Below are 24,836 nucleotides of genomic sequence, written 5' to 3' on the forward strand. Positions count from 1 at the left end.
CTATACTACATGCTAGGTATTCAGCTATTAATAAAAAATATTACCTTTGCCTATTAAAAGTTTGTAATCTAGAGAAAGCCAAACATATAAGGAGATGAGCTCAACTCCTTACATTGAATGCAGAGATAAAAATGTTCACAGGTCACTCTGCTCAGGAGAGGGTACTTAGTGCCCCTGCATTAGCTACAGAAGGGAGACAAAACACTTGTGCTATCAACTGGGTTGTGAAGGACAAACTGATGTAGATTACATAAAGCATCTTGTTTTCTGCCATGTCTGATACAAAGGGAATGAGTTATGTTAGCAAGAATGTGGAGCTATCTAACTGAAGGAACCATGGCAGGATGAATAGTGAATGTACCCAGTGAGTCACATCAAACAACTCTTTGTATTTTATAGCCATTAAAGTAGCTAACAAGCTTGATGATGTTGAGTGCTGCAGGTACTAAGTCTGATTTCTCCTGAATTTTTGAACCAGACTCTCAAAATTGAAAATGACTAGGGCTCTGGATGACTTAAGACTACAAGATAATGTGAAATCCCTGAGACAGTCTCTTCTCTTTTCCTTCACCCTAACACTTTTTGGCTATTGAAGACTCAAGGTGCATTCCTGTTGCTCCCTTCTTTCCTTCCATTATCCTAGCTTCAGTCTTCCTACTGACTCTATGCGTTGTCTATGCTAGTTTGATTATGATGGATACTGAGCATCAAAGTAGCTGCATTGGTAGAAAAATGAAAAAAAAATTGATAGAGAATAAAAAATAGATTAAGATTTTTGAATATGGAAACTTCATAACAGAAATATTTTCAAAATTGTAACAGGGATAGTGCAGTATCAAGAATAGGAGATATGAAAACCAAAGGATACATGTAAACAATGCAAATGACATAAGCCCAGGGATGAAGGTATCCACCAAAGTTGCCTAAGAATTTTCTCTTTGTCATCTCAAAAGCCCAGAGTACCATAGTGCTTAACAAGTTAGAAATAAAGGTGAAATTCAAATGGATTTTTGTTATTTTATTACAAAATATTGATCATATTTTGCAATAAAATTGTTTACACGTGATAACAACCTCTCCCTAAATGAAACCACTTATTATTAAATTACACTATATAAAATTAAATAAAGGAAATGTTTAGTAAGTTTCTGAATTATTATTATTGTTATTATTTATTTATTTATTTATTTATTTGCTTTCAACAGGCAATTACAACTGCTTCCTTTCATGTTTTAACTGAACTATGAACTGGTAGAAAATTTTCAAGGATGTGATACAGAGAAAGAGTTGAAGAGATGGTGTGTTTCCAGAGGCAAATCTGCCACCACGAAGTGGCTGATCAGTCTCTGAAAACAAAAGTGCCATAAATAGCCTCATTCATAAGAGAATATTAGAAATGAGTTTACTAATCACAGAAGGAGAAATCCCCCTTTTTCTTCAATCACCACTCCTATCCCAACTCCTCTAACATGCCTTCTGACATATCAAATGATGACTTGGATTGTCTGTTCTCAGACGAGAATTGTTGCTGAACTTTAAAAAAATATTAATCCTTAAGCTTGCTTTTATTATCATAGCTGTTCACTGGTTGTATTTTGGTCACTGACTTGTGCTTTCCCTACCTGCCCCCACCCCAGCAGGCCATCTACTGTGACTGCCAGTTATCGGAGGACAGGCGTACTAATAATCTTCTGGGCAAACAGATGTTATAAATGGCATGCTGAATTCAGAAATGTGAATGCTTCTAAAGCAATTGTTTTAAAATAATAGCATTATTTTTGGAAGTAGCAAGTTTTTCTTGTGTTTGGATAGTAGCTAAAAAGAGATGGAAATATTCTAACCTACATAAAAGTGAAGTATATATAGGATCATCAAATTTTAAAAGCTTATTGTTAAATATTTAGAAAATATATCAGAAAGCAAACACAATCAGCTCTAATCTTATTATAAATATGACTTTGTGTCTTGCTTTTCCTCCTATTATATTAGGAGAATTGTCTAATGTTCTTATGTACTCTTTGGTAATATCACATGGTACCTCTTTCAATCTTTGTATATTTCTATAATATAGCTAATCATTCTCCTATTTTGGAGGATAATATTTTTAAATTATCAAAAGGAATATCTATGCTTAGACAGGTTGAGAGAGAGAGAGATCTTTCAGTACTCTAGGTCTGAAAATATAATCCTTAAAGGGAAGGTATTGGGGGAATATTCTTTGTACAAAGATACTTATCATTTTCTCTCTCCAAACTCATTCACAAAAGGAAGTTATTCAGATGCAAGGTTTCAATAGAACCGCTGTGGTTACACAGTTCATCCTGGTGGGGTTTTCTAACCTGGAGGAGCTCCAAGTGCTGCTTTTTGTCACCTTCCTCCTTCTGTACTTGACCATCCTAATGGCCAATGCAAGCATCATGACTGTTATCTGCTTCAGCAGGACTTTACACACTCCCATGTACGGTTTCCTATTCATCCTTTCCTTTTCTGAGTCTTGCTACACTTTCGTCATCATCCCTCAGCTGCTGATCCACTTGCTTTCAACCATCAAGACTATCTCTTTCACAGCCTGCGCCACCCAGCTGTTCTTCTTCCTTGGCTTTGCATGTACCAACTGCTTTCTCATTGCTGTGATGGGATATGATCGCTATGTGGCAATTTGTCACCCCCTGAGGTACACACTTATCATGAACAAAAGGCTAGGTTTGGGGTTGGTATCTCTGTCAACAGTCACAGGTTTCTTTATTGCTTTGGTGGCCACCAATCTCATATGTGGCATGCATTTTTGTGGCCCAAACAGGGTCAACCACTATTTCTGTGACATGGCACCAGTTATTAAGTTAGCCTGCACAGACACTCATGTAAAAGAACTAGCTCTGTTCAGCCTCAGCATCCTGGTAATCATGGTGCCTTTTCTGCTAATTCTCATATCCTATGGCTTCATCGTTAACACCATCCTGAAGATCCCCTCTGCTGAGGGCAAGAGGAAAGCATTTGCCACCTGTGCCTCACACCTCACCGTGGTCTTTGTCCACTATGGCTGTGCCTCCATCATATACCTTCGGCCCAAATCCAAGTCTGCTTCAGACAAAGACCAGTTGGTGGCAGTGACCTACACAGTGGTTACTCCCCTACTTAATCCTCTTGTCTACAGTCTCAGGAACAAGGAGGTAAAGACTGCACTGAAAAGAGTTCTGGGAATACCTGCGGCAACCAAGTGACCTAATGAAACACTGCAAAATTAACTAAAGAAGTCATAGAAGTCAAAGGCATGAAACTTTCTTTGTCTTTTCATCAGTTCAATCATGATACGGATATTATTTCCAATGACTAAGACCACTGTTGTCTTTTTAAATCAATCTACATGCTAATTATCTGATGCCTGTTCCTTTTCTTAAAGATGCATGTGGCAAAAAGGGAAAAACATAAAATTTTTTTCAAGGGAAAACACAATACTCAAAATGAAAGTTGGCTAAAGATTGATTGTCTAGTTAGATAAAGAGAATGGTATGTGAAGTTATTAGAAGCATTCTATCTAGGATGCCAGCATTCACCATATAGCACAATGTATCAGGTTCTATGAAAAGTAGAAAAATCAAGATGAATAAATTGATAATTTATGGAGGTGTAAAAGTTAGTAGGTAGAAAGATATAAAATGAAAATAAAATGATGAATCAGATCTATTAAAAGAATTTGAATAAAGAATCATGTATACCAAAAGGACAAATATTTATTTCTCCTGGAAAAACAAATGGACTAAACAACTTGAGAAGAAAGAAAAGGAAACTTGAACTAGATTTTAAATGAGGAACAAGATTTCAATCCAAAAAAAAATGGATTTTTCAGTGAAAAAAAAATTGGTTGATGTTATCAACGTTGTAGATTTTCTTCAAAATTTAATACTAGAATTTTTATTTTGTTAGCTAGAAATTAAATATATTTCACTTTTCGCTTGTAGTTTTCCTTTGTTTTTATAATGATTTTTTCCCCCAGTGGATTAGTTTTTTTAATAATGAACTTCAGCAATAATAACATCTTTACATTTGCTAATACAGAGGAACATAATACATACTATGGAGAGGCAGAAGTGGCCCTAATATTTCAATTAGCTGGCTCTTTGATGGTCATAATGCAAAACTTACATGTATCTAATACTTTATTGTAACATTTGAGCAGCAAATACTAAACAATTGATTTTAAATTTCAACTCTATTGATTTCAAGCCATATGATTTGAAATAAAACATTTCAAACTATTGAAACTGATGTGCCCTAAATTTTTTTATCTGGACAACTGAGATTTTTTTTGAGTGAATATGTGGATTATATAATAAGAACAGTGTTTCTTGTTGGGCGAATCAATTGCCCTGAATTAGACCATTTATCTAGCCCATACTAGAATAAAAATATCCTAATTTGTTAAAATTATAGTGCATCACACAAAGGAAAAACTATGCTATTGTTAATTATGTGACTGTGAAAATTATATACTAAGGAAAATGTTCTTATAATGCAAGTTGACCAGCATCCTCTATTCCCTCTATAAGGCATGCTGGCTGATTCCCATGGCACAATAAACACTCATGGCTATTAGTTTCTAGTGTAGCTGCTGCATATTTCAGCTCTCACAAGTTAAATCACATATGTTAGTTCTCAAGACCATCTATGACGGTTGTATTCATTATAGTACTTACTCAACTTGAGAAATATAATTTTGTACCATGTAGTTTGGGGAAAAATGATGCAAAAAGGATTATCTCTTTCTAATACAAGGTTGAATGTTTTGGAAAGATTAAATATGAGGGAAAAATCACAGAATAAAACAAAATCATAAAAATCTAGAATCATTATTTAGATTTTAGATTATTTTGCAAGTGTCTCTAAGTTCCTGTTCATTGAGAGGGTGGGATGATTTGGGAGAATGACACTGAAACAAGTACAATATCATATAAGAAACGAATTGCCAGTCTAGGTTCAATGCAGGATACAGGATGCTTGGAGCTGGTGCACTGGGATGACCCAGGGAGATGGTATGGGGAGGGAAGTGGGAAGGGGATTCAGGATTGGGAACACATGAACATCTGTGGCAGATTCATGTTGATGTTTGGCAAAACTAATACAGTATTGTAAAGTAAAATAAAGTTAAAAAAAAAGAAAAAAACACCTATGGGCTGTCTTATACTAGATGTGCTCTGAAAAACTCCAATCATGTAGTCTATTAATTAAATACCTTAACCCTAAATGAAAATATTTTAAAATATTTATATATTTAAGAATTTTGAATTAAAATTTTAAAATATTTAGGATTAAATTCAACAGTTGAGGTGGGAGACATGTACATAACAACTACCAAATGTTGAAAAATTAAATAAAATTTTAATAAATGAAGAGGTATCTATGTTATGGGTTGGAACACTCAATACCAACTCTCAATACTAACTCTGAGCAAATAGATCTATAGATTCAGGATAATTCTTATCAACTCCCAGAAGATTTTTCTATAAAAATTGACAAACTAATCATAAAATGTATATAGAAAGGAATCAAGATAGCCAAAATAATTGTGGGGAATAAAGTAAAATGTATAATGTATGCTTTCTGACTTCAAAGCTTAATCTAAATATTCAGTGATCTAGAAAGTATCGCACTTATCTATAGTTAGACATATAGACAATGGGTAGAACCTAGAGTCAGAAAATACACACTTCAAAAGGCGCCATTATGAAAACATAAAAGAACATCACACATAGAGAAAAATATATTTGCAAAACATATCAGATGGGCTTTGTATCCAAAATAAACAAATAATGTTTACAATTAAGTAATAAGAGAAACATGGCATTTAAAAAATGGGTGAAGACTTTCAGTAGCACACCTGAGTTCTTCCGTCGTGTCTGACTCGTTGCAGCTCTATGGACTGCAGCCCTCCAGGCTCCTCTCTGTGGGATTCTCCAGGCAAGAACACAGGAGTGGTTTGCCATGCCCTACTCCAGGGGATCTTCCCAACCCAGGGATTGAACACAGTCCCTTATGTCTCCTACATTGGCAGGCGGATTCTTTACCACTAGCGCCACCTGGAAAGCTCAACTTTTGGTAGATATTTCATCAAACTATATTAGCACATAATAGATACATGAAAATGCATTTAAGATCATTAGTAACTCAGTTGTGTCCAACTCTTTGTGACCCCATGGACTGTAGCCTACCAGCCTCCTCTATCCCTGGAATTTCCCAGCAAGGACACTGAAATGTGTTGCCATTTCCTTCTCCAAGGGATCTTCCAACACAGGGATCAAACCTGAGTCTCCTGCACTGGCAGGTGTATTCTTTACCCCTGAGCTACCAGACAGACACTAAAAGGTGCTGGTAGGGATATAGAGAGACTGAAACCTTCACATATTGGTGTGGGAGTGTAAAATTATGCATATTTTTGTAAACAGTTTGACAGCTTCATCTACAGGTAAGAATAAACTTCAGTTCAATTCAGTCACTCACTCATGTCCGACTCTTTGCAACCCCATGAATCGCAGCAAGCCAGGCCTCCCTGTTCATCACCATCTCCCAGAGTTCACTCAAACTCACGTCCATCGAGTCAGTAATGCCATTCAGCCATCTCATCCTCTGTCGTCCCCTTTTCCTCCAGCCCCCAATCCCTCCAAGCATCAGAGTCTTTTCCAATGAGTCAACTCTTCCCATGAGGTGCCCAAAGTACTGAAGAATAAACTTACCAAATGGTATTTCTAGGAATACACCAAAGATAAGTGAATACTATCTACACAAACACTTTTATGTGAAGGTTCATAATAGCATTACTCATAATGGCTAAGATAAGAAAATGGTCTATCAATTTATAAATAAATTTACGGATAAACAAAATCAGGTATGGCCATAAAACTGTATACTATTCAGCAATAAAAAGAAATGAAATATGGTACCTACTACAACAGAAATTGCCTCCAAAAACATTATGCTAAATATAAGTAGGCAAGTACAAAGGACTACCATATCTGTACAAAATGCGAGGAAGGAGAATTCTATATCAACAGAAAGTGGATTAGTGGGATGGGATGGGAATAAAAGGGGATTTGACTGCAAATATGCTAATAATTGGATAACCATGATGGTGTGGTCATTCACCTAGACTAGAGTTAGACATCCTGGAGTGTGAAGTCAAGTGGGCCCTAGGAAGCATTACTATGAACAAAGCTAGTGGAGGTGATGGAATTCCAGCTGAGCTATTTAAAGACATAAAGGAAGATACTGTTAAAGTGCTGCACTCAATATGCCAGCAAATTTAGAAACCTCAGCAGTGGCCACAGGACTGGGAAAGGTCAGTTTTCATTCCAATCCCAAAGAAAGGAAATGCCAAAGAATGTTCAAATTACCATGCAATTGTAGTTATTTCACTGGCTCAAAAGATTATGCTCAAGTCCTTCAAGCTAGGGTTCAGAAGTACGTGAACTGAGAACTTCCAGACATACAAGCTGCCTTTAGAAAAAGTAAAGGTACCAGAGATCAAATGGTCAACATCTACAGGATCACAGAAAAAGCAAGGAAATTCCAAAAAGACATCTCCTTCTGCTCATGTTTCATTGACTATGCTAAAGCCTTTGACTGTGTGGATCACAACAAACTGAAAAATTCTTAGAGATGGAAATACCTGACCACCCTACCTGCCTCCTGAGAAACCGCTCAGGAGAAGAAACAACAGTTAGAATTGGACCTCCAACAATGGACTGGTTCAAAATTGGGAAAGGAGTACATCAAGGCTGTATATTGTCACCCTGTTTATTTAACTTATATGCAGAGTACATCATGCAAAATGCAGGGCTGGATGAAGCACAAGCTGGAATCAAGGTTGCCAAGAGAAATATCAACAACCTCAGATCGATCCCCTGGAGAAGGAAATGACAACCCACTCCAGTACTCTTGCCTAGAAAATTCCATGGATGGAGGAGCCTGGTGGGCTACAGTCCATGGGGTCACAAAGAGTCAGACACGACTGAGCAACCTCACAACTTCACAGATATGCAGATGACACCATCCTTATGGCAAAAAGTGAAAGGGAACTAAAGAGCCTCTTGTTGAAGGTGAAAGAGGAGAGGGAATAAGCTCGCTTAAAACTCAACATTCACATTTGGTCTCATCACTTCATGGCAAATGTGTGTCTGTTAGCCACTTAGTTGTGTCCGATCCTTTGTGACCCCATGGACTGTAGCTCACCAGGCTCCTCTCTCCATGGGATTCTCCAGGCAAGAATAGTGGATTGGATTGCCATTCCTTCTCCAGGGGATCTTCCTGACTCCGGGATCAAACCCAGTTATTCATTGCAGGCAGATTCTTTACCGTCTAAGCTATAGGGAAGTCCCTTTCAGGGCAAATAGATGGGGAAAAAGTGGTAACCATGACAGGTTTTATTTTCTTGGGCTCCAAAGTTACTGTGGATGGTGACTGTAGCCAAAAAATTAAAAGAGGCTTCTCCTTGGAATTTCTTCCAAGCTATGACAAACCTAAACAGCATATTAAAAATACAGAGACATCACTTTACTGACAAAGGTCCATATAGTCAAAGCTATGGTTTTTCCAGTAAGCTCCAATAATTTGGCCACCTGATGTGAAGACTTGAGTTGACTCATTAGAAAAGACCTTGATGCTGGGAAAAATCGAAGGCAGGAGGAGAAGGGGATGACAGAGGATGAGATTGTTGGATGGCATCATTGCCAACTCAATGGACACGAGTTTGAGCAATCTCCAGGAGATGGCGATGGACAGGGAAGCCTGGAGTGCTGAAGTCCATCAGGTCACAATAAGTCAAGAGTCACACACAAATGAAAACTGAACAACAAATATACAAGCAAACTATTTTCTTAAGTGACCAGAATCATCCCTTCTACCTTTTGTTTTCTCTTCATTTACTCACCTTCATCCGTATTTATAGATACATGTACAGTTCCTATGCTTAATTTAAAACATGGTCTGTTGAAAGAGTAGTTGAATTCTTATACATAAACTGCCCTTAGACAAAATATTGCATGTGAATTATGAGACATGGAAAGCAAGACAAATTGGAGATGGGATTGCAATAGCATTTTCTGTTGTAAGAAAGAAAGAAAAAAAATATAGGCTACCTTTGATTTTCTAGTCTAGCAAGAATAAATAAACATAAATACTTGATAACTGGGGAAAACAAGAATTTTTTATAATTTGTTTATTTTTTAATTGATGGATAATTGCTTTACAGAATTTTTCTGCTGTCTGTCAGACATCAACATGAGTAAGCCATAGGTGTATATGTCTCCTCCCTCTTGAACCTACCTCCCATCTCCCTCCCCATCCTACTCCTCTAGGTTGATACAGAGCCCCTATTTTAGTTCCCTGAGACATAGAGCAAATTTCCATTGGCTGTCTACTTTACATATGATAATGTAAGTTTCCATGTTACTCTCTCCATACATCTCATCCTCTCCTCCCATCTCCCTGTCTCCATAAGTCTGTTCTCTATATCTGTTTCTCTATTGCTGCCCTGCAAATAAATTAATCAGTACCATCTTTCTAGATTCCATATATATATGCATTAGTATATGATATTTATCTTTCTTTCTCTTACTTACTTCACTCTGCATAATAGGCTCTAGGTTAATTCACCTTATTAGACCCAAATGCATTCCTTTCTGTGGCTGAGTAATATTCCATTGTGTATATGTACCACCACTTCTTTATCCATTCATCTGTTGACGAACATCTAGATTGTTTCCATGTTCTGCCTAGTGCAGATAGTGTTGCAATGAACATTGGGGTACATGTGTCTTTTTCAATTTTGGTTTCCTCAGGGTATATACCTCGGAATGGGATTGCTGGGTCATATGGTGGTTTTATTCCAAGTTTTTTAAGGAATCTCCATACTGTCTTCCATAGTAGCTGTATCAATTTACTTTCCCAACAACAGTGTAAAAGGTTTCCCTTTTCTCCACAACCACTCCAGCATTTATTGTTTGTAGACATTTTCAGGGTGGCCACTTTGACCAGTGTGAGGTGATATCTCATTATAGTTTTGATTTGCATTTCTCTAATAATGAGCGATGTTGAGCATCTTTTCATGTATTTGTTAGCCATCTGCATGTCTTCTCTGGAGAAATGTCTGTTTAGGTCTTTTTCCCACTTTTTGATTGGGTTGTTTGTTTTTCTGATATTGAGTTGTTTGGGCTGTTTATATATTTTAGAAATTAACCCTTTGTCAATTGTTTGATTTGCCATTATTTTCTCCCATTCTGAGGATTGTCTTTTCATCTTTTTCATAATTTCTTTGCAGGGAAAAAGCTTTTAAGTTTAATCAGGTCCCAGTTGTTTACTTTTGCTTTTATTTCCATTACTCTAGGAGGTGGGTCATAGAGGATCTTGCTTTAATTTAATGTCATTGAGTGTTCTGCCTATGTTTTCCTCTAAGAGTTTCATAGTTTCTGGTCTTACATTTAGGTCTTTAATCCATTTTGATTTTTGTGTATGGTGTTAGAAAGTGTTCTAATTTTATTATTTTATAGGTAGCTGTCCAGTTCTCCCAGCTTCAATTATTGAAGAGACTATCTTTGCCCCATTGTATATTCTTGCTTCCTTTGTCAAAAATAAGGTACTCATAGATGTGTGAGTTTATTTCTGGGTTTTCTATCTTGCTTGATTGGTCTATATTTCTGTTTTTATGTAAGTGCCATATTGTCTTGATAATTGTAACTTTGTAGTAATCTGAAGTCAGGAAGGTTGATTCCACCAGCTCCATTCTTCTTTCTCAAGACTTCTTTGACTATTCAGGGTCTTTTGTGTTTCCATATGTATTGTGAAATTTTTGTTCTAGTTCTGCGAAAAATGCCATTGGTAATTTGATAGGGATTACATTGAATCTGTAGATTGCATTTGGTAGTATATAATTTTAACAATATTGATTCTTCCTACCCAGGAACACGGAATATCTCTCTGTCTGTTTATGTCATCTTTGATTTCTTTCATCAGTGTCTTATAATTTTCTGTATACAGTTATTTTGTCTCCTTGGGTAGGTTTATTCCTAGATATTTTATTCTTTTTGTTGCAATTGTGAATGGAATTGATTCCTTAATTTCTCTTTCTGACTTTTCATTGTTGTTAGTATATAGAAATGCAAGTGATTTCTGTGTATTGATTTGTATCTTGCAACTTTGCTAAATTCACTGATTAGCTCTAGCAGTTTTCTGATAGTATCTTTATGGTTTTCACAGGTGAAGCCATCTGGTCCTACTGCTACTGCTAAGTCACTTCAGTCGTGTCCAACTCTGTACGACCCCATAGACGGCAGCCCAACAGGCTCCGCCATCCCTGGGATTCTCCAGGCAAGAACGCTGGAGTGGGCTGCCATTTCCTTCTCCAACGCATGAAAGTGAAAAGCCAAAGTGAAGTCGTTCAGTCCTGTCCAACTCTTAGCAATCCCAGGGACTGCAGCCTAACAGGCTCCTCCACCCATGGGATTTTCCTGGTAAGAGTACTAGAGTGGGCTGCCATTGCCTTCTCCATCTGGTCCTAGGCTTTTGGTTTTGGGGAGATTTTTTTTTTTTTAATCACAATTTCAATTTCAGTGCTTGTAATTGGGTTGTTCATAAATTCTAATTCTTCCTGGTTCAGTATTGGAAGATTGAACTTTTCTGAAAATCTGTCCATTTATTCTAGATTATCCATTTTATTGCCATATAGTTGCTCATAATAGTCTCTTATAATCCTTTGTATTTCTGCATTGTCTGTTGCAACCTCTCCTTTTTTGATTTCTAATTTTGTTGATTTGATTCTTCTCTTTTTCTTGATGAGTCTGGCTAAAGGTTCATCAATTTTGTTTATCTTCTCAAAGAACCAGCTTTTTGTTTTATTAATCTTTACTATTATTTCTTTCATTTACTTTTCATTTATTTCTGCTCTGATCACTATGATTTATTTCTTTCTGTTAATTTCAGGGTTTTTTGGTTCTTTTTCCAGTTTTGTTTTTTGGGGGTTTTTTTTGGTGTAAAATTAGATTGCCTATTCAATGTTTCTCTTAAACAAGAATATTTTCAGTCATACAGAGTCCCATTAATTAATATTATCTTAAATTACAATTGTTTTTCTTAATCTATATCAACATCCTTCCAAGTTCTAAAGTATAGAAACAAAAATCATTTAGAGTCTTTTTTTTTTATTCATTATGCTAACATTCATCAGAGGGAAATCTATTTTTGATCAAGGATTAGTAAAAAATGAAAAAAAGTGATATAAAACACATTGGAACATAACAGAGTAAACTTAAAGACTTGAAAAAAAAATCAAATCATGAATATATTTCCTAAATTTCAGCAAATCACATCTCTAAAACAAAATATGACAAAAGAAAATAACAAAAACAGCCTCAAACAGATGAAAATTCTAGCAACACTAGCCAACATTAATTAAGTGTAATAAAACAAAATGGAGAAATACTTTAAAAGAATTATACAGAAAGTGATATACATAGAAGAATGATAATGCAGATCCTTTATTTATAGTAGTGGAGTCTCTATAAAACAAATTCAATTATTTAAAACTGCTAAGAAATTTTCCCTGAAATAAAATATCTGCATTTATACATTGAAATAATCTGTCATACTTTCACTCTATTCATAGTCATGACAAAAATACTGATCATTAACAATAAAAAGAAAATCATGGGGAAATCATATTTCTTGGCAGCAATACAAAATGATGATAAAAAAATGGAGATTGCGAAGAAATTGAAAGAAGGAAGATTTCAAGGAGGAATTTCTTATACAGCCATACTAAATTCTTATACTAGAGATTTGGGAATAGTTATAAACATGATAAACTAACACACACTGCAGGAATCTGAAAACCAGTAACTTTTTTTGATGAAGCCATTAGTTGAAGAGATCCATTCACCATGATATGTCTGGTAGGTCTTTTGGCCAAAAGACTAGTGGTGGACATAGAATACATATACCTAACCATAGATCCGAGCAGTGTGCAAATGGTATGTACCTGAAAAATAAAAAGTAACACATTAAAAATTAAGAAAATGAAGAGAGAAACGGTGTAGAAGGTAAAGTTTACTTATTGCTTCATAAATAACATGATATTCAATAATTATCACTTAAAACTGATCAAACAAATAGTGAGTGCCTAAGAAAAGGAGACTAAGATTATATATATATATATATATATATATATATATATATATATACTCTCAAAGCAGAATTTAATTCTATGCATTATATGACACATCTGTAACAAAATGATGCAAAAAGCCAAAAAAGTGAAGAGAAGGGAAATTATACCCAGCATAAGCCAATCAGAAAAAGCAAGGATTATGTTCTTGATGTTTGGCAACTTAAAATTAGGGTCAAGAACATTAAGTTAACAACAACAAAACAATGACAAAAGATATTTCCAAAGCTAAAAGTTGCAATTCACAATGAAATCATGATAGATATGAATTTATGTGCCCCCAAACACAGGTGCAAATTTCATAAGGAAGAAATAAGAGATTTACAAGGAGAAAAAGATACACTAATAATGGGTACCTTTAATAAACCATTATGATGAAAACAGATCAACAATACATAACTACCGATTTAGGAAATATAAACAGAAAATGTAGTAAAGTATATCTTATAGTTATATATTGAACTTTGTATTATAATAAAAGAATATGTTCTTTTCAAGGCACACAACATACTTATAAAAATTGGCTATTAAGTCAAAAGAAAAATAATGCCAAACAATGTCATAGTACAAACTTACTTCCTAATACTACATTATAAACTATTAATGGATGACAAAGAGTCAGACACAACTGAGCAACTGAACAACAATAAAAATTGATGATAGCAAAATGCCTCCTGCATCTGACAATTTTATAATACTATTAAATAATTGTTGGATCAAAGGAGCAATGGAAAATAAATGTTTTATAAAGTAATATCAATTATATTCTATATATTATAAATTTAAAACACTAGAGACAAATCCACACTTATATAAAGTAAAGTTTAAAAATAAAAGTTTTAAGAAAACCTCAGAAATATTGTAAAGCAAAATATTTTCAAAATATTGATTTAAAAAACCATATGCTTATTCATCACTGAGGCCATAGGTTCAAGTTAGTGTTCAATGTCAGCAGTATTAACATCCAGACAGAGTAGATTAGAGATGAGAGAGATGAAGACCTTGTGAAGAAAGCACTAGATATGGAGTAAAAATAGCACAAATCCACATTCTTATCTCAGCAGCATTTCTTTAAGTAAATAGTTAAATCTTCTTATATCTTAATTTTCTTTTCTGAAACTGGGGATATTATGAGGATTAATTGACAGCAATGGTAACCCCCTCCCATGGGCCTCCCTTGTAGTTCTTTGCTTTTTGTCCTTTGGTTGGAGAAAAAAATGGCCTGTGCTTATCCATCCTTCACCCTAGCTTTGGTGTCAATGAAGAGGAGTATGTTTTGAGAAATGACAGAGCAATGGACTGGTATATTACACCACTTTCTATATTTGGACACTTGAAAAACATTCTCTAGCTATCAGAATAGTGTAAGAACAGCTTTGGCAAGAAGAGGCTTAAACTGACTGTTTATCAATCAATTCATTCAGAAAAAGACATGAAAGCAATGTTCAGTGTGTTTCTACCATAAATTCTGAACCTGAAGAAATTCTCTAGAGAACAAAGCAGTAACTATGGAAATAAACTGAGAAGATTTAAAACAAAGAAACAACATGAGAGCCATCTTTGCATTCAGTGAACAGCAAAACAAGGACGTGACTGTAGGTAACAAAAAAAAGTCAGCTGTGTTTCCTTCTCAAGTATATTTGGGGCAAATAGAGATGCAGTGGTCAGACACGATGGGAAGTTCTACAGAAACGGAAACTCTGAACTTGAAAGCAGCTGCAAACAGACAAAGAAATACAGGTACAGAAACAATGATTAGTGATTAACAAAGCTGAAATTTTTGATAGGCATTGATTTCTCAACGAAAACTTGTGCCAAAGAAAGATCAGTATACAGGGACTAGTTCAGAGACTCAAGAGAGTTTCAGAAATAAACTCCTCAAAATCATTTGCCAGGATTAGAGTTTTATATTTGATATTGAAAAATCTGATATTGGAAACAAGAATGTAGGTTATATGTAATCTTTTCTTCTCTAGATTACTCCATTCTCTTACACAAAGGCAACCTTGCTTCCAGTATAGCCCTGGCTTCCCCCTCCTTTCCTCTAATGTGGGCGGTAGCTACTAACCACTACTCTACACGTCTGAGTCTTAAGATTTTTATCTACTATTCAAATAATTATGTGATCCACCTATAATCTCAGTAGACTAGATCAGCAAAGCTATTTTGATCTCTTTTTTCCATTGATATAAAGAACAAAAATATGATTTAGCATCCCAAGGGTCTTCTCTCTCATTTTTCAAAGCTAAAAAGTTTTACTTTGATCTGCATCTTATACAAACTACACAAAACTCTAGTTTTTTATGTCATAGCTTTATATGATAGCTATAAAGTTCTAGGCAATTTGAACATAAGACCACCAACTTTTCCTGCCACTCGCTGTACACAAAGATATTTTTTGTCTTTAATTTCATGGAAACATAGATTTATTTACAGATAAAAGGAGATTGTTTAAATTTTGAGAGCACAAAGATTCATGACTTGTTCTAGAAACTCCAAGTAAAGCCTGGTAGTTCTTAAAGAAGCACTAAAAATTATGATATCCTTATGTTAATTTTCCTGAGACCTTTAGAGTTGTACACACTGAACATTGAGGAGACTGTGGAAAAGAGGCAAATAATTATTTTCATGTTTTATTCTAATATTTAGATAATTGTAATTTTATTAATATGATATTTTTATAAAACTTGCAATTATTAAATTACTGAAGTAATCAGTAAAATACAATAAATATATCTACTAAAAAAATACAACAGCAGTGATGTCATAGCTTGTATAGCATAAAACTGAAACAGAATAAGTCATAAGTAAGCAGCTCTTACAGTATTATAATAATCCTGTTTCAAATGAACCTAGAATTCAGTTTGTGAAGCCCAGAAAATGAACTAGCTAGGAGCCAGAATTCTTCTTTCTTCTAGCAAAAATGACTGCATTTATATCCTAATTCTTGTGGAATTAGTCTGCAGTTGCCAGATAAATTACAAGGTGCCCCAGTAAATTTTAAATTTGAATAAACATAAATAATGACTTTAAGAGTTCCCAAAATATCATGTGGGACATACCAAAAATTTATTTGTTGTTTATTGGGAATTTAAATATAATTGTGAATCCAGACAGGAATGGTGTTTTCATTCCTGCTGAATCTTCTAATTCTCAATCAAAACGCTTGGTTTACTGCTGTGCTTAGTTACTCAGTAGTGTCCAACTCTTTCCGATCCCATGGGCTGTAGCCCACCAGGCTCCTTGGTCCATGGGGATTCTCCAGGCAAGAATACTGAAGTGGATTGCCATGCCCTTCTCCAGGAGATTTTTCCAACCCTGGGATCAAACCCAGGTCTCCCTCATTGCAGGCAGATTCTTTACCATCTGAGCTACCAGGGAAATCCCTCTTCATTTACTACCTGAGCATAAAAGTGCTGAAAATTCAAGTTTCCATGAGCTCATTTTTGGGAAGCTGGCTTTCCTATAATTATTGCTATCCAATCGCTAAGTTGTGTCCTACTCTTTGTGACCCCATTGAATGTAATCCTCTATCCAGAGATTTCCCAGACAAGAATACCGGACTGAGTTGCCATTTCCTTCTCCAGGGGATCTTTCCAACCCAGGGATCAAACCCATGTCTCCTGCAAGGGCAGGCAAATTCTTTACTGTTGAGCCATCAAGGAAGCCCTTTCTATAATTAGTTCTCATCTAACCTCAGATAGTCAAACATTCAAATAGTCTGTGCATTCTAACACCAGTGAGGATGCTGCTATTCATTTCCATTATGATGTGAGTGCATAAGTCAATTAAGGAATCAATTAAACACTGCAAGACTGTGACTCCAATATTAAACTCTGATATAGTTGTATCCATAATATTGTATTAGATGATTGAGGAGAGTACAAATAAATAATTTATGAGAGCTCAACATTAAATTCTATTTCATTAATATTACTCTCACCTCAAATGAAAATATCCCAGCAAATAAACTGTCTAATTCAGACTCTGGTTATGCAGTAGGCTGCTATTGCTGTGCTTAGTCACTCAGTCGTGTCCAACTGTTTGTGATCCCATGGACTGTAGCCCACCAGGCTCTTCTGTCCATGGGGGTTCTCCAGGCAAGAATACTGGAGTGGATTGCCATTCCCTCCTCCAGAGGATCTTCCCAACCCAGGTATCAAACACAGGTCTCCCACCTTGCAGGAGGATTCTTTACAGTCTGAGCCCATGCATCATGGAGTACAGGTTTAATTCCCTCATGCTATATGTCAGGCCCAATGACCTAAGTTTGCCAGAGTTTATCTGGTTGTTTTTTTTTTTTTTTTTTTTTTTGTGACCAAATAGGTTTTAGAAAGAAATGACCCTTCTATACTGTTTTAAGGCCTCCTCATCCTCTCAATCACAAGTTCCTTTTCTAAAACTTATTTTCAGAACTCAAAAAATCCCTAGCTGATTCCTATTAGTTGTCCTCTTGGATGGTCAGCCTCCCCTACTTTTAAATATATATACACGTATATATATTTATACACACACACAGAGTCATCTTACTTAGTGTTAAAACAGGTGTCTCTAACATCCAGGCTACAAATGCCATACGGGTCCATAGCCTCTTAGGAACCAGGCCACACAGCAGGAGGTGAGTAGCAGGCAAGCAAGCAAAGCTTCATCTATATTTTTATCTGCTCCCTGAAGCTCTGATCACCACCTGAGCTCGACTCCCTGTCAGATCAGTGGTGATGTTAGATTCTCATAGGAGCTTGAACCCTACTGTGAAGTGTGCATGTGAGGGATCTAGGCACAAGAAAACAAGCTCAGGGTTCCCATTGATTCCACATCATGGTAAGTTGTGTATATATTTCATTATATATTACAGAGTAATAATAATAGAAATATTGTGCACAATAAATGCAATGTGCTTTTGAGTCATCCCAAAACCATCCCCACCTCCCTCCTCCAGGTCTGTAGAAAAATTGTCTTCCACAAAACTGTCTGGTGCATAAAAGGTTGTGGACTGCTGTGCTAAAATATAAAGAAAGTATTATAGATCAGTTGGGCTTCCCATGTGGCTCAGTGGGTAAAAAATCCACCTGCAATTCAGGAGACGCAGGAGACCTGGGTCAGAAAGAGCCCCTGGAGGAGGGCATGGCAACCCACTCCAGTATTCTTGCCTGGAGAATCCCGAGAGCAGAGAAGCCTGGCAGGCTATAGGTTGCAAAGAGTCGGGCACAACTGACGTGACTGAGCAGCAGCAGCAGCAGCGTTATAAATCAGTTACTAAAAAATATATAAATTAATTAAAAACTGAAGAAAAACAATGTTTTCTCCTTTATGTACATGCTCCCCTCATGAACTAGTCTACTCATCTGGTCATTTTGTGATTAATATCAGAAAAAAAATAAGATAAAATGTTAAGCATATTTGTGAATAGTAATAAAATATTTTGCAAATTCAATTGGTTCTCACTAAAAATTAGTCTGTAGTCAAGTTTCACACATTGGTATCAAATAAATCTTTATACTCAAAAACCATCTAGGATCAAATTTACTCAAAAAAGAAAAAAATATATCAACTCCTGATCCATAGCCACTGATATCCTTTAAAAAAAAAAATAACATGTCTTTTCATGGTTTATTACATACATCACAATATAATGAACACATCTGTCACTGAAATAGCACAGTCCTGATTCATATACACAGCTATGACTCTTAGAAGCATCTTTTACACTTGTGTCTCTACATAGTGTATTATACGCACTGCAGTGGGGTGAACACATGCATTCACTGCAGTAACACTACTCTGAAGCAACAAGCAATACGTACTTTTAGAGACGTCTTTTATGCATGTGTCTTTTTAAAAAATTTTGATGAGAAATACGTACCATGAAGTCTAACCTTATGACAGATTTTCAAGTGTATTAAGAGTTAAGGGTACAATAGAACCCTAGAAATTTTTTATCTTGTATATCTGAAACTTTTGCCCATTGAATAGAAAATTTCCACTTCAAGTCAGAAGCTCCAGCCCCTGACTGCTTTCTACTTTCTGTTCCTATGAGTTACATTTCTCCCAGCAGTCATTTCCAACACAATAATTTCAGGCAGATTAAGAGAGGTAGCTATTATGTTTTCAGCTTAAGTTGATAGGAAACATCACATGAACTAAAAATTCATTTGGAAGAACGCTCCATATAATTGAAAGATTAATTCAAACACTCAGAATCCATAGAAATAACTCTTCTTTGTCTAGATACAAACTGATTTTTTTTCCCCCAATTATGTGTCGTTTAACTTCTCACTTAGATTAAATTGTGCAGCCAGGATGAATCTTCTGTCCTTGTTTTAATTCAGTCCTTTCTCAGTTTACATAGTAATCAGGGAAAATGTCTCTTTATTGACCTCTTAAATTCACTGTCTATATTAGACCCAGTTATGCCTCGCTAATATGACAATGTTATAGCTCACTCCTACCAAAAACTCCTCTCGGTGTCAAAATAAAACATCCCTAAAGTACGAAATGAGTGAACTGTGTCATCAGCTTTGTTTACAGATTGGCAAGGGGAAATTCCCTGGTAATGTTGAAAATTAGAGCTTGTGTTCTTTCAGATCTCTGTTTGACACAGTTTTGTGCTTTCATGTTAGTTGTTGAGGAGTGAAAACATGTTCTTTCTTTTTTTTTTTTATGTTATTTCAACTTTAGGCAAAGTTGTACCTCATTTGTTTCGTTTATTTTTTTTTTTCTTTTGACCTAATGTCTGCACCTGGCATCACAGAGTTTGAATATGAACCTGCTGATATATATTTTTATGGTTCAATGAGGCTACTGTGTATCAGTGGGAAACTCTCTAGAATTTTTACTGGCTTAAAGTCATTTCAGCAATGACATGAATATATTTAAACATTAAGCCCTCACAATCCTTCTATACATTAGGCATTAGACAACTAATTATAAAGCCTTGAATATATGAAACTGATAAAAAATCAAATAATAGGAAGGCAAATCCTAGAAGAAAACTTAATGGGAGTTTATATGAATAAGGATATGGATTAAAGTAATACAGATTCAGCTGAGTATATCTGAGAATGTATACAGATAAGGTAGGAGGACTCAGAAAAAGAGAACCAGGAATGGCTTTCTTGATATTAGAGAAAACATTTTTGACCTAAGCTATTTTATGATCTAAGCCTGGCCACAATTCTTGCCCTTGAACAGGTCTCCATGATAATGATCTTAAGGGAACTAAAGAACAAAGTGCAAATGGGCAAGAGAATAACAATAGCAAGGATAACACATCAGTTGTAAATATTCCCAGTTTGTTTCTGTTTTGCAGAATTTAAACCCCATTGGACACTCAACCACCAGGTCAACTGAAACCTAAGGGGTGATAATACTGACCTTTTCTGATTCTTGTGACTTCAATCAACTAAAACTTGAGCTCCGTCAACCACCCAAGTTCATTTATGAATGTACATGTACCCTTAACTTAAAACTTCCCCGATTTTGCTGTTCAGGGAGATGGGTGCTTCTTTGGAAAAGATCCCTGGTGTTCCCCTTACTTCCTGAAGGTAATGAATACTTCCTCTTCCCAATCTTCATTTTGTTTGTGTCTTTTGGCTCAACATCCACCAAGAGTCAAACCCAGTGTTTCAAATGACAAGAAGAAAATTCTAATTATTGTACCATGGAATTTTTAAATCTTTATCATTTGTATCTTTTTCTAAATTTCTTTCTAGAAATCACTTTTTAACTTTTGAGAAGCTGACATTGCTTGAGCAATTATGCTATCATTATGATGTATTTATTTTGTTACTATTAGTAAAAGTTTATATTATAGCATTCATTACATTTATTATACAAAAATCCTTAGTATTTAATATAATTAGTAGAAATATCAGAATATATGTCTCAGAATATTTAATTTGCATAGTTAATTCTTCTTTCTAAAATATTTGGCTAATTCATTTAGTATGCCACTCTCTAGGAGGCATATTAAAAAGCAGAAACATTACTTTGATCCATCTAGTTAAAACTATGTTTTTTCCAGTAATCATGTATGGATATGAGAGTTAGACTATAAAGAAATCTGAGCACTGAAGAATTGATGCTTTTGAACTGTGGTGTTGGAGAAGACTCTTGAGAGCCCCTTGAACAGCAAGGAGATCCAACCAGACCATTCTAAAGGAAATCAGTCCTGAATATTCACTGGAAGGACTGATACTGAAGCTGAAGATCCAATACTTTGGCCACCTGATGTGAAGAACTGACTCGTTGGGAAATACCTTGATGCTGGGAAAGATTAAAGGTGGGAGGAGAAGAAGACAGAGGATGAGATGGTTGGATGGCATCACCGATGCGATAGACATGAGTTTGAGTAGGCTTCAGGGGTTGATGATGGACAGGGAGGCCTGACATGCTACAGTCCATGGGGTTGTAAAGAGTCAGACACAATTGAGCGACTGAACTGAACTGAGGCTTGCCAAAGCTTTTTTTCCAAGAAGCAAGCATCTTTTAATTTCATGGTTGCCATCACCATCAACACTGATTTTGGAGCCCAAGAAAATAGTCTGTCACTGATTCCATTGTCTCCCCATCTATTTGCCATGAAGTGATGAGACCAGATGCCATGATCTTAGTATTTTGAATGTTGACTTTTAAGCCAGCTTTTTCACTCTACCATATAACTACCATATGAACCAGCAATTCCACTCCTCAGTATATCCAAAAAATAAAAAATAAACTAATTTGAAAAGATGAAAGAAAGTAAAGTCGTTCAGTGGTGTCCAACTCTTTGCGACCCCATGGACTGTAGCCTACCAGGCTCCTCCCTCCATGGGATTCTCCAGGCAAGAGTACTGGAGTGGGTTGTCATTTCCTTCTCCAAGGGATCTTCCTGACACAGGGATTGAACCCAGGTCTCCAGCATTCCAGACAGATGCTTTAACCTCTGAGCCACCAGGGAAGTCCAACGTGTACCCCAATGTTCACAGCAGCATCATTTACAATTGTCAAGGTATGGAAGCAACCTAACTGTCAAACAACAGATGAATGGAGAAAGAAGTGGTACATATACACAATGGAATACTACTCAATCTTAAAAAGGAATGAAATTTTGCCATTTGCAGCAACATGGACTTAGAGGGTATTATGCTAAGTGAAATGTTGGATAGAGAAAGACAAATACTGTGAGGCACCACTTATATGTAGAATCTAAAAAACACAACAAACTAGTGAATATAACAAGAAAGGAGCAGGTTCACAGATATTGAGAACTATCAGCTAGTGGCTAGTGAGAACTACAAGCTGGTGTCTGGCTACCAGTAGGGGGTGGGTGGGGAGGTGGGCAACATAAGGGTGGGGAAGTGGGAAGTACAAACCACTGAGTGTAAGACAGATTCAATAATGTGTCATACAACAAGAGGAATATAGCCAATATTTTGTGATAACTGTAAATGGAAAATAACCTTTAAAATTATATAAAGAAATCAAATTAGGCCATCAGCAGCACTGCAATCCCTCTGGAAAAAGAAAAAAAGAAGAACAGAGTATTAAGTACATCATGCCTCTGTATGGAGCATCCCTGCCAAAAGTACCTGAGATTGGACAAATGCTCATGGAAGCTATGACGCTCCTGCAAGCAACCTTGTGAGTAGCAGACTGTTGACAAGTGGAAGCATAAACTAGAGAGGAAAAAACAAGATGCTACTTGGTAACTGATGCTGAAAGACTGCTCTGTGAGCATAGGTGAGGTGCACTTTTAGTAAGACTTAGTCTGCACCCAGTAAGCAGATAAGGATCACTGCAATTTGGGGCTAGATAAAATTATGCCCCATTTTATAGTCATCTAATGGTGAGACCAGGCTTCCCTGGTGGCTCAGTGGTAAAGAATCTGCCTATAATGCAGGAAACATGGGTTCCATCCCTGGGTCGGGAAGAGAGAGTCCCTGGGTCAGGAAGAGTCCCTGGAGAAGCAAATGGCGACTCACCCCAGTATTCTTGCCTAGGAAATCCCAAGGACTGAGGAGCCTAGCAGGCTACAGTCCATGGGATCACAAAAGAGTCAGACATGACAGCAACTAAACAGCAACAATGGTGAGACCAGACAGTATTTGTGTTTAAGGACTCGTGTCCTTTTACCTAAAAAGTGCTACACATTAATTCAAAACTTTCCAATGATTTTCAATCACAATGTTGTGACTCATAGGCCACCATTATGATGTGACTTCAATTCAGTGGCCTCATCTTCTACTATGTTCCTCATTACTTACTCCAGTACAGTTGTGCTGGATTTAGAACGTTCCAATGTGTGAAGTTGTTCTTATTTGTGCTCCCTTGCCTTGGGATGTTCTTTCCATAAATACTGCATGGCTTGTTTCTTGTTCTTGCTTTAGGTCTCTCCTCAAAAGCCATCTTCTTGAGTGTCACATTCTGTCCATCATCTTAAAATAATAGCCCATTTTCCCTTTTGATCCTCTTCTCTCAATTCATTCCTTAATTAGAGCATATGTCAGTTCAGTTCAGTTCAGTTGCTCAGTTGCATCCGACTCTTTGCGACCCCATGAACCACAGCACATCAGGCCTCCCTGTCCACCACCAACTCCTGCAATTTACCCAAACTCATGTCCATCGAGTTGGTGATGCCATCCAGCCATCGCATCCTCTGTCGCCCTCGTCTCCTCCTGCCCTCAATCTTTCAAAGCATCAAGGACTTTTCAAATGAGTCAGCTCTTCGCATCAAGGGGCCAAAGTATAAGAGTTTCAGCTTCAACATTAGTCCTTCCAATGAACTCCCAGGACTGATCTCCTTTAGGATAGACTGGTTGGATCTCCTTGCTGTCCAAGGGACTCTCAAGAGTCTTCTCCAACACCACAGTTCAAAAGCATCAATTTTTTGGTGCTCAGCTTTCTTTATAGTCCAATTCTCACATCCATACATGACTACTGGAAAAACCGTAGCCTTGATGGACCTTTGTTGGCAAAGTAATATCTTTGCTTTTCAATATGCTGTCTAAGTTGGTCATAACTTTCCTTCCAAGGAGTAAGTGTCTTTTAATTTCATGGCTGCAATTACCATCTGCAGTGATTTTGGAGCCCCCAAAATAAAGTCTAACACTGTTTCCACTGTTTCCCCATCTATTTCCCATGAAGTGATAGGACCAGATGCCATGATCTTAGTTTTCTGAATGTTGAGTTTTAAGCCAACTTTTTCACTCTCCTCTTTCACTTTCATCAAGAGGCTCTTTAGTTCTTCTTCAGTTTTTGCCATAAGGGTGGTGTCATCTGCATATCTGAGGTTATTGATATTTCTCCTGGAAATCTTGATTCCAGCTTGTGTTTCTTCCAGCCCAACGTTTCTCATGATGTACTCTGCATATAAGTTAAATCAGCAGGGTGACAGTATACAGCCTTGATGTACTCCTTTTCCTATTTGGAACCAGTCTGTTGTTCCATGTCCAGTTCTAACTGTTGTTTCCTGGCCTCCATACAGGTTTCTCAAGAGGCAAGTCAGGTGGTCTGGTATTCCCATCTCTTTCAGAATTTTCCACAGTTTCTTGTGATCCACACAGTCAAAGGCTTTGGCATAGTCAATAAAGCAGAAATAGATGTTTTTCCGAAACTCTTTTACTTTTTCAATGGTCCAGCGGATGTTGGC

General features: G+C 36.4%; 1 protein-coding gene across 1 annotated transcript; it reads left to right on the plus strand.

Annotated features, from left to right (window-relative positions):
• Nucleotides 1-2,279: 2,279 nt before the first annotated feature.
• On the plus strand, nucleotides 2,280-3,221 carry OR10T2 (olfactory receptor family 10 subfamily T member 2). Its single transcript, XM_068966226.1, has one exon. It carries the CDS (start codon nucleotides 2,280-2,282, stop codon nucleotides 3,219-3,221), a length of 942 nt encoding a protein of 313 aa, XP_068822327.1.
• The last annotated feature ends 21,615 nt before the right edge of the window (nucleotides 3,222-24,836 follow it).

This window comes from Capricornis sumatraensis, chromosome 2 (genome assembly GCF_032405125.1).
Source record: "Capricornis sumatraensis isolate serow.1 chromosome 2, serow.2, whole genome shotgun sequence".
Classification (NCBI taxonomy): domain Eukaryota; kingdom Metazoa; phylum Chordata; class Mammalia; order Artiodactyla; family Bovidae; genus Capricornis; species Capricornis sumatraensis.

Bases quoted from the DNA above. Each gene is read 5' to 3' on its own strand.
- OR10T2 (XM_068966226.1), top strand. From the start codon at position 2,280: ATGCAAGGTTTCAATAGAACCGCTGTGGTTACACAGTTCATCCTGGTG.